Raw genomic sequence first — 15,083 nt, forward strand, 5'->3', positions numbered from 1 at the left:
CTGGGATCATGACCTGAGCCGAAGGCAGACGCTTAACCATCTGAGCCACCCAGGCGCCCCTGTTCGATATTTATTTTATTTATTGACTCATGCAAGCAGGAACTTCCTCTGTCTCATTCTGTAGTGCATCACCAGTGCCTAGAATAGTAGTATGACCTGGCACTTAGTAGGTGGTACACAGTAAATATTTTTTTAATGAATGAATTATATAAGCTGAGATACTAGTTGGGTGCATTAGTTATCTTTTGCCGCATAACAGATTAAGTAAGTGGCTTAATACACATTTATTATTTCACAGTTTCTGTGGGACAGGAGTCCAGACGTGGCTTGAGTCCTCTGCTAGGCTATATTTAAGGTGTTGGTCAAGGCTTGGGTCTCATGTAAGGCTCAGCTGGGGAAGGATCTGCTTCCCAGCTCATGTGATTGTTGATGGGGTTCAGTTCCTTGTGGGCTGTTGGACTCTTCTTGCTGGTTGTTGACTAGAGGCTGCCTTCATTTGTTTGCCACCTTTTTCATAGTAGCTCACATTCATGGAAGCTTACTTCTTCAAAGACAGTAAGAAGAGAGAGGGTCTTCTTGATAGAAGGGCATTATATTCTTATATTGTATCATCACATAACATCCTATCACCTTTGCCATGTTCTATTGGTGAGCAGAAAGTCAGAGATAATACCTTGAGAGGGAGAGGATTATGCAGGGGTGTATACTGAGAAGCAGGAATCATGGTGGCCACCTTAGAGAATGTCTCCCATGCTGGATTTCACATGGAGATAATAAGAGCCTGGTATGGTAAAAAGGCTCTGGAAATAACATTGGGTATGGAGACTAGCTAAAAGAATGGCAGTGATGGTGCTATCAGGGATAAAAGACCCATGAATAAAATTTTAGTGTATCAGGGTTAAAAAAGATTCTGAAGGCTCCCAGAGAGAAAAGACAGGACATATAGAAAGGACTGGAAGTGAGAATGTTGAGTTTCTCAGAGCAGTTCTGGATTCTAGAAGACAGTGAAGCAGTGCCCCTAAAATTGAGAGAGGAAAAGTTTATTCTGGAATCTGTCTGCAGACAAACAAAAGACAAGATATTTTCATATATGCAAGGACTAAAAATTTATCTCTGACCCTTTTTTTTTTTTTTTTTTTAATTCTTATTTGAGAGGGAAGGAATCAGCAGGGGGATAGGCAGATAGAGAGGGAGAAGCAGGTTTCCCTCTAAGCAGGGAGCCCGATGCGGGGCTTGATCCCAGGACCCCGGGATCCATGACCCGAGTTGAAGGCAGATGCTTAACCTTCTGAGCCACCCAGGCGCCCCCTTCCTTTTACCCCTCTTAGGAAACTAATAGAGCATGAGGTCCAGGAAATGGGTTCCAACAGGAGAGAAGAGAAGGGAAGTCTAAGAACTTGAGATCTCTAGGAGACTTAAGGAGCTACCGGTCTGGATTATAGAAGAATGAAGGGCCCAGGGGAAAAAATGAGTTAATAGATTATTTATTTGTGGCATCTGGAAAATAGTATTGATAGGAATTTAACAAATCTGTTAGACTTCTGGAATTATTAGTTGTGTGTACTTAAGATTAAGCAAATGAAGTAACAAGTCAATAATCAGCTTTACTTAAAGCACTGTTCAAGAAAAAATATAATCATAGTACATACTTGGCTCAAGAATGAATAATATTTGTACATGTAATAAACATCAGATATTGATTTAACCAACATTTTTTATGTAACTTTTTTGAGGGGAATGGGAATGGGAGTGGGTAGAACGATGTAAGAAAGCTACTTCATTTGCCACAATAGCAAATCGGCAAATGATGTCTTGGCAAATTAATAATAGCAGTATAAGCATATTATCTAGCAATACACAAAGTAAGTGTTAGAAGAGGTGGCTAAGAGTTTAAATTTGTTGTTTCTGGAAGCAGTATGGGAGGAGGCTTAGAAATTGCTCTGTTATCTCTTGTAGCATCTGTCTTTTTAAACTATGTATTTTGGAGGAAAATAGTCTTTAAAAAGTGATGTGTATAGATAATAGACAAGAGAGAAGTCAGTGATTTTAGCTCTGCCTCTAAAAAAAAAAAATAAAGGAATTCTTAGCTGGATTGAATTCCTCATTAGTTATTTCATTTAGTCTTTCAGCTTGCTAGCCAGCTAAACATAGAAATTCTTATTGTCTCATGCCTTACTTTCCAATGGCAGCTGTCCCATCATTCTGTAAAGGGAACAGCAGTTGGTCATACACAGTAGAAGGAAACAATTGTAATCAGATGTTAACCACATAATTACAACACTGATTCAGTACAAAGAAAGACAAAAAAACAGTACAAATACTGACTTACAGAGCCTCTCATTCCTCAGGTACATCCCTAGTTCAGGCAGGGAAGTATGACCTAGTTAACTTAAAAACAGATTGATTTTGTTGCTGCTGAATGATGTGAGAGTCAAAGTGAGATTTTTGGAAGTAAAATTACATTGACAGATATGGGAAGGTTGTAAAAGAGCTGAACTGATACAGAGTTTAAAGAAATCACGTTGGCTTCGATTTCCTATAGGGAAGGGTAGTCAGACATTTCTATGTGATTGGTCATTTGGGAGATTGTCAATGTTTGAATAAAGTTAACCTTTTAAAAAATAGGTCTCAAAATATTTAGGCCTTGTTGGATATATTTTCATTATGATCATGTTTAGAAAACTGATTTTGAATGGAAGACTTCTACCTAGGAAATGTTATTTTTTTCACTAGGGAAAAGTTGACTGAAGAACATAAAATGTGAAATGTCTCACACTAAGGAAGATGAAATGTTCAAAATTGGAAACACAGAGGCTTTCAGGGCATCTTAGTAGCTGACCTCAGCGTCACACTCTAATATCAGCCCCTAGTTCAGTGCTTAGGCCAGCTGTGAATGTGCTTTCTTATCTCCCTCCTGGAGTCTCCCCATGTCCTTCTGTAGTATCCCTGCACCTGGCATTCCTTGTTCTTAAATGTCCAATCAGTTGTAATCTTTTCCAAAGTGTTTTGTTTGATTCTTGCTAGCTGGAAGTGCTCACCTCTGTTGAACTCTCACTACATTAAATTCTCTGTGTTATGATTGTGTTTAAATATGCCTTCTCTCCTACAGAACAGGAGTGGTATCTTTTCTGGATTTTCTATTTTCCAGAGCTCTTTACACAGGCCTAAATCCTTAGAGTGCTTTTGGTTTAGTTATTATGTATATATGCATTCAAGGTTCTACAAAGCCGCCCTTCCTGAAAGTAAATTGTTTTAATAGGTTTACAATTTTACTGAATCCTTTCTGTCTACCCTTTAATATGTATGGGATATTTGCTTTAGTCTTTGCTGACAGATGACTTTTGATTTTTGTCTTTCAGTCTTACCTCCAGTATTAGTGCCTCGTCACAATGAATTCAATCCACAACACAGCCTTTTGGTTCAGTTTAGAAACCTGAGCCACAACGAGCCACACATGCCACAAAATGCAACGTTTCCAGATTCTTTCCACCAGCCCAACAACACTCCTTTTCCCTTATCTCCAAATAGCCCTTATCCCCCTTCCCCTGCTAGCAGCACATATCCCAATTCCCCAGCAAGTTCTGGACCAGGAAGTCCATTTCAGCTCCCAGGTAAGAATTTATTTTATTGATTAAAGAAATGACCCTTGAGAATCAGCAGTTGTTATACTGCTGGCCCTCTGGGTGAATTGTTAAATGCTAAGAGGTAGCTATTTTTGACTCTGTGTTCTTTGGTAATTATTTGATTTCCAGAAGAGTTTTGGATTTTATTTTGCCATATACCATATGTTTTTTAAAAATGAAAGTAGCTGTATTTTTCCACAGCAATAGAAAAAACAATCCTAAAATTTGTAAACAACCATAAAAGACCCAAGAATAGCCAAAGCAATCTTGAGAAAGAAGAATCAAGCTGGAAGCATCACACTGCCTGATTTCAAACTGTATTACAAAGCTGTAGTAATTTTTTAAACAAATTTTTAAAAATTGAAGTATAATTAATTCATAGTTTTAAAGATACCATAGGTAAAACAGTGTGGGATTGGCATTAAAACAGACCTGTAGGGGCCCCTAGGGTGGCTCAGTTGCTGAGTGTCTGCCTTTGGCTCAGGTCACGATCCCAGAGTCCTGGGATCGAGCCCCACGTCGGGTTCCCTCCTCGGCAGGAAACCTGCTTCTCTCTCTCTCCCACTCCCCCTGCTTGTGTTCCTTCTCTCGCTGTCTCTCTGTCTGTCAAATAAATAAATAAAATCTTTAAAAAAAAAACAAAAACAGACCTATAGATAGTGGAGCAGAAGAGAGAGCCCAGAAATAAACCCACACTTAGATGGACAGTTAATTTATGACAGAGGAGCTAAGAATATACAATGGGGAAAGGAGAGTCTTGTCAATAAATGATGTTGGGAAAATTGGACAACCACATGCAGAAGAATGAAGCTGGGCCACTATCTGACACCATAGACAAAAATTAAGTCAAAAGGGATTAAAGACTTGAACATAAGACCTAAAACCGTAAAGCTCCTAGAAGAAAACATAGGCAGGCAGCTCCTTGACATTGGTCTTGGCGTTGATTTTTTGAATTGACCCCAAAAGCAAAAGAAGCAAAAAATAAACACGTTTCACTACATCAAACAAAAAAATTTCTGCACACAAAGGAAACCATTAATAAAATGAAAAGGCAACCTACTGAATGGGAGAAAATATTTGAAAATCATATATCTGATGAGGGGATAATATGCAAAATACATAAAGAACTCATACAGCTCAATATCAAAAGCAAACATTCCAATTAAAAAATGGGCAGAGGGGGCACCTGGGTGGCTCAGTTGTTAAGCTTCTGCCTTTGGCTCAGGTCATGATCCCAGGGTCCTGGGATCAAGCCCCACATCTGGCTCCCTGCTCCACAGGAAGCCTGCTTCTCCCTCTTCCACTCCCCCTGCTTGTGTTCCCTCTCTCCCTGTGTCTCTCTCTGTCAAATAAATAAATAAAATCTTTAAAAAATAAAATGGGCAGAGGACCTGAATAGGCCTTCTTCCCAGGAAGACATAATACACATGACCAACAGGTACATGAAAAGGTGCTCTCCATCATTAATCATCAGGGAAATACAAATTGAAACCACAATGAGTTATGTGTCACCTTATAATTGTTAGAGTAGCTATTATCAGAAAGACTAGAAATGACAAGTGTTGGCAAGGATGTGGAGAAAAGGAAATCCTCATGCGGTTGGTGGGAATGCAGATTGGTACAGCCACTGTGAAAAACAGTATGGAGTTTCCCAAACTGAGCGTTGCTGGTGGGGAGGGGGTTGAGGGGATGGGGTAAACTGGCTGATGGACATTGAGGAGGGCTCGTGATGTAAATGAGCACTGGGTATTCTATAAGGCTGATGAATCACTGACGTCTCCCTCTGGAACCAATAATATATGTTGAATAATTGAATTTAAATTAAAAAAAAAAGAAAGTATGGAATTTCCTCAGAAAATTAAAAATAGAAGTGCCACGTAATCCAGAAATTCCATTTTTTGGTAGTTATTTGAAGAAAACAAAAACACTAACTTGAAAACATATGCAGTCCCAGGTTCATTGCAGCATGATTTATAATAGGACACAGAAGCAACCTAAGTGTCTATCGATGGATGAATGGATAAAGAAATTGTGGCATATTCAGCCATAAAAAAGAATGAAATCTTGTCATTTGTGACAACATGGCTGACCTTGAGGGTATTAAGCTAAATGAAGTAAGCCAGGGAAAGAGGATTTTTCTTAAATGTGAAATCTAAAAAAAAAAAACCAAAAAAAACAAAAACCCTGATCATAGATACTGAGAACAGGTTAATAGTTGCCAGAGGCAAGGAGTAAGAGAAATGGATGAACTGGTTTTGTTTTGTTTTTTTTTTTTTTTAGTTGAAATTAATTGAATGTTGTGAAAAAAGCAAACAGTTTTGGAGAGATGATCCTTTAAGAATAATGAAAAAAAATTCACTTTCTCTTTTCATCCTTCTTTCTCTCACTGCTTGATTTTTCTTGATAGCCTATATTATAGTCCAACAGATTGTTTGTATTTATATTCTTTCTTTTCCTCCTCTCCCTATCTTGACTATAAACTCCATGAAAAAGGGAATTTTAGCCTCCTTTTTTTACTGCTACATCCCCAGTCCCTGTATCAGAGCCAAGCATACAGTAGACCCTCAAGAAAATTTGTGAAATGAATGGGTAAACTTATAGAAATCCACACATTTACAACTAGCTATGTAAAGTGGCTGCCACTGCAACTTGAGAGTGAAGCCAAATGGTGCTAACTGGAAAGGTTTCGTAGGGAGTCCTATATGCGTGAAAGGCAGAGTGTTCTAATAGGTTATCAAAAACCTGAAGCCAGAAAAAGACTATGTGTTTGATGACTATGACGTGGAGTATGTAATCTGAAAAACTGGAAGTGTATTTAGGTATCATTCGATCATTTATTGACCCAAAAAACTAAATTATGTATTTCCAGGCATTAAAAAAAGAAGCAGCCATATTTAACTTAAATATTTTCATATAATTTATAATACAAAGTACCATTTATTAAGTGCCTTTTGCATAACTGGTACTGTGATGAAAGATACTGCATTAAATTTAATCTTCAGAACAACCATGTGAGCTAGATAGTACTCTGATTATACAGGTGGAGAAAGAAATTGATACTCGCTTCAAGAGCTTAAGTACCTTGCCTGAGGTTTCCGACCTAGGTTTCTCTGACTCTAAAGTCTGTGCTTTTTTAACTTTACTTCTTGTTACATCATTATAGACTGGAAAGTTAAAAGGCACCCCAGTTATCTTTAATTAGGTAACTGATGACCTGGTTTGCCTGGAGAAAGTTCATAAGTAGATTTTATAAAGTACCCAGATTTCATTAATGGCATGTCATACATGGATGCATCATTATGTCAGTTTGTCAAGAAATATTTGAATGCCTACTGTTGTAGGTGGAGTCATATGTAAGTATATTGTTTCTGGTTTCTTTACGGCATCAGTTGATGTGTTTTTTAATTTTTTTTCAAGGAGAATTAAGTATCAGCTGTTTAACTTGCTGTTAGGTATTTGTTCCAAAACTAATTTTTATCCGTTGCCCTAGATTCAGTCTGATTACAGTTCTGTGTCACACTATATCTTGTACAAACCTTGGAGTGAAAGATACTATATTCGGTATTTATAATTACTGAGACAGGAATATAGCTGTAGCTTTTGCAAAGATTTTTAACTAGGAGTGCTGGAACTCAAAAGATTTTCTAGTTCACATTCAAATTTCCTAAGAATTAACCTAATCATTTAGTAGGGCATGACAGCCATTTTAGGATGTTGAAAAGAATTAGATGTCTAGCTGCTGTTCATGTTGGTACATTTTGTAGGAGTACAGTTTTAATTTCCAGTGTTAATTATCAACATACAGTGTGTGATGATCTTGATACTTTAAAAGTGTCTCTGTAGAGATATACTCAAACTAGGATAATCTGTGTCCTTCCGATTGGTTTGTAATTGTTGCAGTTTCTCCCAGCATATGACTGTAAGTACATAAAGACAAACTTCTTGATCTTGAATTCTATTTTAGTGAATTTTAGCACTGATCTTACTATCCTGGTTTGGACCGAATACATGCAGACCTTTAGCAGGTTTTCAGTAACTAATGGGTATGCTGTCTTTTCTACTTTTCTCTTGGCTCAGGTAGCATCCTACATTTTTCTTTGTCTGTAATGTTCAGTGACAAACCGTGCTGGTAATCTTAGGACCTTTTTAATGCTTTTAGAATACATTTAAGCAGGATGAAGATACCAACTATTCTTTTGGGACTTTAAGTTGTCTCATTTTCTTCTTCTTAGCTGATACTCCTCCTCCTGCCTATATGCCACCAGATGATCAAATGGGTCAAGATAATTCCCAGCCGATGGATACAAGCAATAATATGATTCCTCAGATTATGCCCAGTATATCCAGCAGAGGTAAGAGAGATTCTCATCACAATTTGTTGTTGCTGCTCTTTTGTGTTTAATTTCTTACCACTCTTTAAAATCAACTTTTTATTGAAAGAAAAAGAAGAAAATAGCTGAGGGGAAGAATGAAGGGGAGTAAGTCAGAGGGGGAGACGAACCATGAGAGACGATGGACCCTGAGAAACAAACTGAGGGTTCTAGAGGGGAGGGGGGTGGGGGGATGGGTTAGCCTGGTGATGGGTATTCAAGGGGGCACGTTCTGCATGGAGCACTGGGTGTTATGCACAAACAATGAATCATGGAACACTACATCAAAAACTAATGATGTAATATATGGTGATTAACATAACAATAAAAGAATGAAAAAAATCAACTTTTTATTGAAGTATAATTTATAAACCATAACATTTATCCATTACAAGTGTATGATTCAGTGATTTTTAGTAAATGTATAAAGTTTTGCACCATCACCACAATCTAGTTTTAGAACACTTTCATAATCCTTTAAAAAGATATGCTGTGTGTATTTGCAGCCTGTCCCTGCTGCTGTCCTCGGCTTCAGAGACCCTCTAATCTCTTGTCTGTCTGTATATATAGATTTACCTTTTCTGAACATTTCATGTAAGTAGAATCTCATAATGTGTAGTCTTTTGCATCTGGCTTCTTTCACTTAGCATAATGTGTTCAAGGTTCTTTCATGTTGAAACGTATCAGTAGTTTTTTCCTTTTTATTGCTGAACAGTTGTCCATTGTATGGATGTACCACAATTTTTTAGCCATTCACCAGTTGGTGTACATTTGAATTATTTCTAGCTTTTGGCTAGTATGACCACTACGGTTAGGAACATTTGCATATAACTCTTTGTGTGAGTTTTGTTTTTATTTTTCTTGGGTAAATACCTAAGAATAGAATTTCTGAGGCAATATGGTGAATTTAACTATTTAAGAAAAACTGCCAAATTTCTCCAAAGTAGCAGTGTTGTTTTATATTCTTACCACTAACATATGAGGGTTCCAGTTTCTCCACATGGCTCTTACTTATTTATTTATCTATCTATCTATTTATTTATTTATTTTTTTAAAGATTTTATTTATTTATTTGAGAGAGAGATAGAGAGCACGAGAGGGAAGAGGGTCAGAGGGAGAAGCAGACTCCCCGCCGAGCAGGGAGCCCGATGCGGGACTCGATCCCGGGACTCCAGGATCATGACCCGAGCCGAAGGCAGTCACTTAACCAACTGAGCCACCCAGGCGCCCCTTATTTATTTATTTTTTAAAGATTTTATTTGAGAGAGAGAGAGAGTGTGCACAAGCAGGGGAAGCAGCAGAGGGAGAGGGAGAAGGAGAAGTGAGGTGCTCCATTCTAGGACCCTGGAATCATGACCTGAGCTGAAGGCAGACACCTAACCGACTGAGCCACCAGGCACTCTGTCTCCACATGCTCTTGATACTTGTTATTGTCAGGCGTTTTGAATGTACCCATTTTAGTGGGTATGAGGTAGTGTCTTATTGTGGTTATAATTTGCATTTCCATTTAATTTGCATTTAATTTTCCATCATTCCCATAATGAGTAATGATGTTGAGCATTTTTCATGAACTTAACTAGCTGTTCATGTATCTTTTTTCATGAAATATTTAAATCTTTTGCCCATTTTTAATTGGGTTGTTTTACTATTGAGTTGTAAGAGTTCTTTATATATTCTGGATAGAAATCCTTTATTAGATGTGTGATTTGCAGATATTTTCTCTCAGTCTGGATTGTTGTTGCATACAGAAGTTTCTTTTTTTTTTTGGTACACTTTTATTTTCTCTTCAGTAAGTTGAAATCCTTGAGGGGTACAGTATCACAGATTCTGTTACAGATGGCTTTAGCAGGAAGGTTGCTTGGGAATTTGGCACAAACCATGCTACTGTTTCCATGAGCATGAGTTACTTTCCCCCAGATTACTCTGGTTTTGTACAGTTTGCCACCCAGCGTCAATGTATTGTTCTTTGCTTTGTACATAGAAGCCCATCTCTTGTCTAGATAAGAGTTCAGTTTCATTTCGAGCATAAACATCTTCAATTTAAAGAAGAGCTGTGTGCTGCTCCCTCTAATTCTGGAGACCTCCCTTAGAGCCAGCAAAAATGGCCCTGGACCACAGCCTTCCAGACATATTTGTCATTTTAGGAGTCCTGTTCCCAGCAGGCCTCTACAGGTTGCAAGATGACAGAAAGAGCTGAAAGTTTTTAATTTTGACGGAGTCTAGTTTATCACTTTTTTCTTCCCTTGTTTATGTTTTTGGTGTTGCATCTGAGAAATCTTCATCTATCCCGAAGTCATGAAAATTTTCTGTTTTGTCTTCTAGAAATACTGTAGCCTTAGCTTTTACATTTAGGTCTGTGATTTATTTTGAGTTAAGCTTTCTGTATGGTAAAGATCTAAATTTGTCTTTGTGTGTGTAGACCATCCATTTGGTTCTAGCCCTATTTTGTTGAAAAGAGTATCCACCATTTCTCCATTGAATTGCCTTGGCATGTTTTTCAGAAATCAATGGAATAAATATAAGAGTTTATTACAGGACTCTCAATTTGTTCATTTATTTGTATGTCTGTACTTCATAGTCTTAAGATACTTACTAAAGCTTCATAGGAAGTTTTGAAAACGAGAAGTGTTATTCCTCCAACTTTATTCTTTTTCATAGTTGTTTAGCACTTCTGCATTCTTTGCATTTGCGTTTCATTTTAGTATTGGTTTGTTAATTTCTGCCTCCCCAAAATGCCCTCCTTGGATTTTGATAGAGATCACGTTGAATCTCTAAATCAGTGCGGGATGTTTGCCATCTTCCAGTGCACAGGTGTGGTGTGTCTTTCCATTTATTTAGATCTTCCAGTACTCGATATAAATTGTTTTACTTTGCTGTTCCTAAGTGAATGGAATTTGGTTTCTTCTTAATTAAATAGATTGAAATGCAATTGATTTTCATATATTAATCTTGTAACCTGCAACTTTCCTGAATTCATTTATTAATTCTAGTAGGGACTTTTTGTGTGGGCGTGTGTTTATCTGGATTCCTTAGGGTCTTCGAAATACAAGAACATGTCAATAACAAACAGCATTTTTTTTTTCACTATCCAATCTGGATGCCTTTAATTTTTTTCTCTCTCTCATTATTAGAGGGCATGTATGAAAAACCTATAAAAATTTAAAAAAATTTTTTATTGTTATGTTAATCACCATACATTACATCATTAGTTTTTGATGTAGTGTTCCATGATTCATTGTTTGTGCATAACACCCAGTGCTCCATGCAGAACATGCCCTCTTTAATACGCATCACCGGGCTAACCCATCCCCCCACCCCCCTCCCCTCTAGAACCCTCAGTTTGTTTTTCAGAGTCCATAGTCTCTCATGGTTCATCTCCCACTCCAATTCCCCCGCTTCATTCTTCCCCCTCCTGCTATCTTCTTCTTTTATTTTTTTCTTAACATATATTGCATTATTTGTTTCAGAGGTACAGATCTGTGATTCAACAGTCTTGCACAATTCACAGCGCTCACCATAGCACATACCCTCCCCAATGTCTATCACCCAGCCATCCCATCCCCCCACCCCACTCCAGCAACGCTCAGTTTGTTTCCTGAGATTAAGAATTTCTCATATCAGCGAGGTCATATGATACATGTCTTTCTCTGATTGACTTATTTCGCTCAGCAGAACACCCTCCAGTTCCATCCACGTCGTTGCAAATGGCAAGATCTCATTCCTTTTGATGGCTGCATAATATTCCATTGTGTATATATACCACATCTTCTTTATCCATTTGTCTGTCGATGGACATCTTGGCTCTTTCCACAGTTTGGCTATTGTGGACATTGCTGCTGTAACCATTGGGGAGCACGTACCCCTTCGGATCCCTACATTTGTATCTTTGGGGTAAATACCCAGTAGTGCAATTGCTGGATCCTATGGTAGCTCTGTTTTCAACTTCTTGAGGAACCTCCATACTGTTTTCTGGAGTGGTATGCACCATCTTGCATTCCCACCACCAGTGTAGGAGGGTTCCCCTTTCTCCGCATCCCCGCCAACATCTGTCGTTTCCTGATTTGTTAATTTTAGCCATTCTGACGGGTGTGAGGTGGTATCTCATTGAGGTTTTGATTTGGCTTTCCCTGATGCCGAGCGATGTTGAGCACTTTTTCATGTGTCTGTTGGCCATTTGGATGTCTTCTTTGGAAAAATGTCTGTTCATGTCTTCTGCCCATTTCTTGATTGGATTCTTTGTTCTTTGGGTGTTGAGTTTGATAAGTTCTTTATAGATTTTGGATACTAGCCCTTTATCTAATATGTCATTTGCAAATACCTTCTCCCATTCTGTTGGATGTCTTTTGGTTTTGTGGACTGTTTCTTTTGCTGTGCAAAAGCTTTTTATCTTGATGAAATCCCAAGAGTTCATTTTTGCCCTTGCTTCCCTTGCCTTTGGCGATGTTTCTAGGAAGAAGTTGCTGCCGCTGAGGTCGAAGAGGTTGCAGCCTGTGTTCTCCTTTAGGATTTTGATGGACTCCTGTCTCACGTTTAGGTCTTTCAACCATTTGGAGTCTGTTTTTGTGTGTGGTGTAAGGAAATGGTCCAGTTTCATTCTTCTGCATGTGTCTGTCCAATATTCGCAACACCATTTGTTGAAGAGACTGTCTTTTTTCCATTGGACATTCTTTCCTGCTTTGTCAAAGCTGAGTTGACCATAGAGTTGAGGGTCCATTTCTGGGCTCTCTTTTCTGGGTTCTCTATTCTGTTCCATTGATCTATGTGTCTGCCATACTGCCTTGATGATGACAGCTTTGTAATAGAGCTGGAAGTCCGGAATTGTGATGCCGCCAGCTTTGCCTTTTTTTTTTTCAGCCTTCCTCTGGCTATTCAGGGTCTCTTCTGGTTCCATAGAAATTTTAGGATTCTTTGTTCCATTTCTTTGAAAAAAGTGGATGATATTTTGATGGGGATTGCATTGAATGTGTGATTGCTCCAGGTAGCATTGACATCTTCACAATGTTTGTTCTTCCAATCCATGAGCATGGAACGTTTTTCCATTTCTTTGTGTCTTCCTCAATTTCTTTCATGAGTATTTTGTAGTTACCTGAGTACAGATCCTTTGCCTCTTTGGTTAGATTTATTCCTAGGTATCTTATGGTTTTGGGTGCAATTGTAAATGGGATTGACTCCTTAATTTGTCTGTCTTCTGTCTTGTTGTTGGTGTATAGGAATGCCACTGATTTCTGTGCATTGATTTCATATCCTGCCACTTGACTGAATTCCTGTATGAGTTCTAGCAGTTTTGGGGTGGAGTCTTTTGGGTTTTCCACAGAGTGAGAGTTTGAGTTCCTCTTTGCCGATTTGGATGCCTTTGATTTCTTTTTGTTGTCTGATTGCTGTGGCTAGGACTTCTAATACTATGTTGAATAGCAGTGGTGAGAGTGGACATCCCTGCCGTGTTCCTGACCTTAGGGGGAAAGCTCTCAGCTTTTCCCCATTGAGAATGATATTCGCTGTAGGTTTTTCATAGATGGCTTTTATGATATTGAGGTATGTACCCTCTATCCCTATACTCTGAAGGGTTTTGATCAAGGATACTGTACTTTGTCAAATGCTTTTTCTGCATCTATTGAGAGGATCATATGATTCTTGTTCTTTTGTTAATGTATTGTATCACGTTGATTGATTTCTGGATGCTGATCCAACCTTGCAGCCCAGGGGTAAATCCCGCTTGGTTGTGGTGAATAATCCTTTTAATGTACTGTTGGATCCTGTTGGCTAGTATTTTCATGAGAATTTTTGCATCCATGTTCATCAAGGGTATTGGTCTGTAATTCTCCTTTTTGATGGGGTCTTTGGTTTGGGGATCAAGGTAATGGTGGCCTTATAAAATGAGTTTGGAAGTTTTCCTTCCATTTCTGTTTTTTGGAAAGTTTCAGAAGAGTAGGTATTAATTCTTTAAATGTTTGGTAGAATTCCCCTGGGAAGCCATCTGGCCCTGGGCTTTTGTTTGTTGGGAGATTTTTGATGACTTCTTCAATTTCCTTAGTGGTTAGAGGTCTGTTCAGGTTTTCTGTTTCTTCCTGGTTCAATTTTGGTGGTTGATACATCTCTAGGAATGCACCCATTTCTTCCAGGTTATCTAATTTGCTGGCATACAGTTGCTCATAATATGTTCTTAGAATTGTTTGTATTTCTTTGGTGTTGGTTGTGCTCTCTCCTCTTTCCTTCATGATTTTGTTGATTTGGGTTATTTCTCTCTTCTTTTTGATAAGTCTGGCCAGGGGTTTATCAATCCTGTTAATTCTTTCAAAGAACCAGCTCCTGGTTTCGTTGATCTGTTCTCCTGTTCTTTTGGTTTCTATTTCATTGATTTCTGCTCTGATCATTATTATTTCTCTTCTCCTCCTGGATTTAGGCTTCATTTGCTCTTTTTTCTCCAGCTCCTTTAGGTGTAGGGTTAGGTTGTGTATTTGAGACCTTTCTAGTTTCTTGAGAAAGGCTTGTATTGCTATATACTTTCCTCTTAGGACGCCTTTGCTGTATCCCAAAGATTTTGAACAGTTGTGTTTTCATTTTCATTGGTCTCCGTGAATTTTTTTAATTCTTCTTTAATTTCCTGGTTGACCCATTCATTCTTTAGTAGGATGCTCTTTAGCCTCCATGTATTTGAGTTCTTTCCGACTTTCCTCTTGTGATTGAGTTCTAGTTTCAAAGCATTGTGGTCTGAAAATATGCAGGGAATGATCCCAATCTTTTGGTACCGGTTGAGACCTGATTTGTGACCTAGGATGTGATCAATTCTGGAGAATATTCCATGGGCACTAGAGAAGAATGTGTATTCCGTTCCTTTGGGATGGAATGTTCTGAATATGTCTGTGAAGTCCATTTGGTCCAGTGTGTCATTTAAAGTCCTTATTTCCTTGTTGATCTTTTGCTTAGATGATCTGTCCATTTCAGTCAGGGGGGTGTTAAAGTCCCCCACTATTATTGTATTGTTGTCAATGTGTTTCTTCGCTTTTGTTAGTAATTGCCTTATAGAACTGGCTGCTCCCATGTTAGGGGCATAGATATTTACAATTGTTAGATCTTCTTGTTGGATAGACCC

At 38.3% G+C, this 15,083-nt stretch overlaps 1 protein-coding gene across 4 annotated transcripts in view; it reads left to right on the forward strand.

Moving 5' to 3' along the window:
* SMAD5 (SMAD family member 5) overlaps positions 1-15,083 on the forward strand; it is a 58,439-nt gene that overhangs the window by 24,625 nt on the left and 18,731 nt on the right. For all 4 annotated transcript variants that reach the window (XM_028103578.2, XM_028103577.2, XM_028103575.2 and 1 more), the window contains 2 exons: positions 3,360-3,611; positions 7,856-7,975. In XM_028103578.2, coding sequence (XP_027959379.1) covers positions 3,360-3,611; positions 7,856-7,975 — 372 coding nt within the window. The remainder of the gene's footprint in view (positions 1-3,359; positions 3,612-7,855; positions 7,976-15,083) is intronic.

Source organism: Eumetopias jubatus, unplaced genomic scaffold (genome assembly GCF_037043125.1).
Source record: "Eumetopias jubatus isolate StellerSeaLion01/CBP00866 unplaced genomic scaffold, mEumJub1_p1.0 scaffold_5, whole genome shotgun sequence".
Classification (NCBI taxonomy): Eukaryota; Metazoa; Chordata; class Mammalia; order Carnivora; family Otariidae; genus Eumetopias; species Eumetopias jubatus.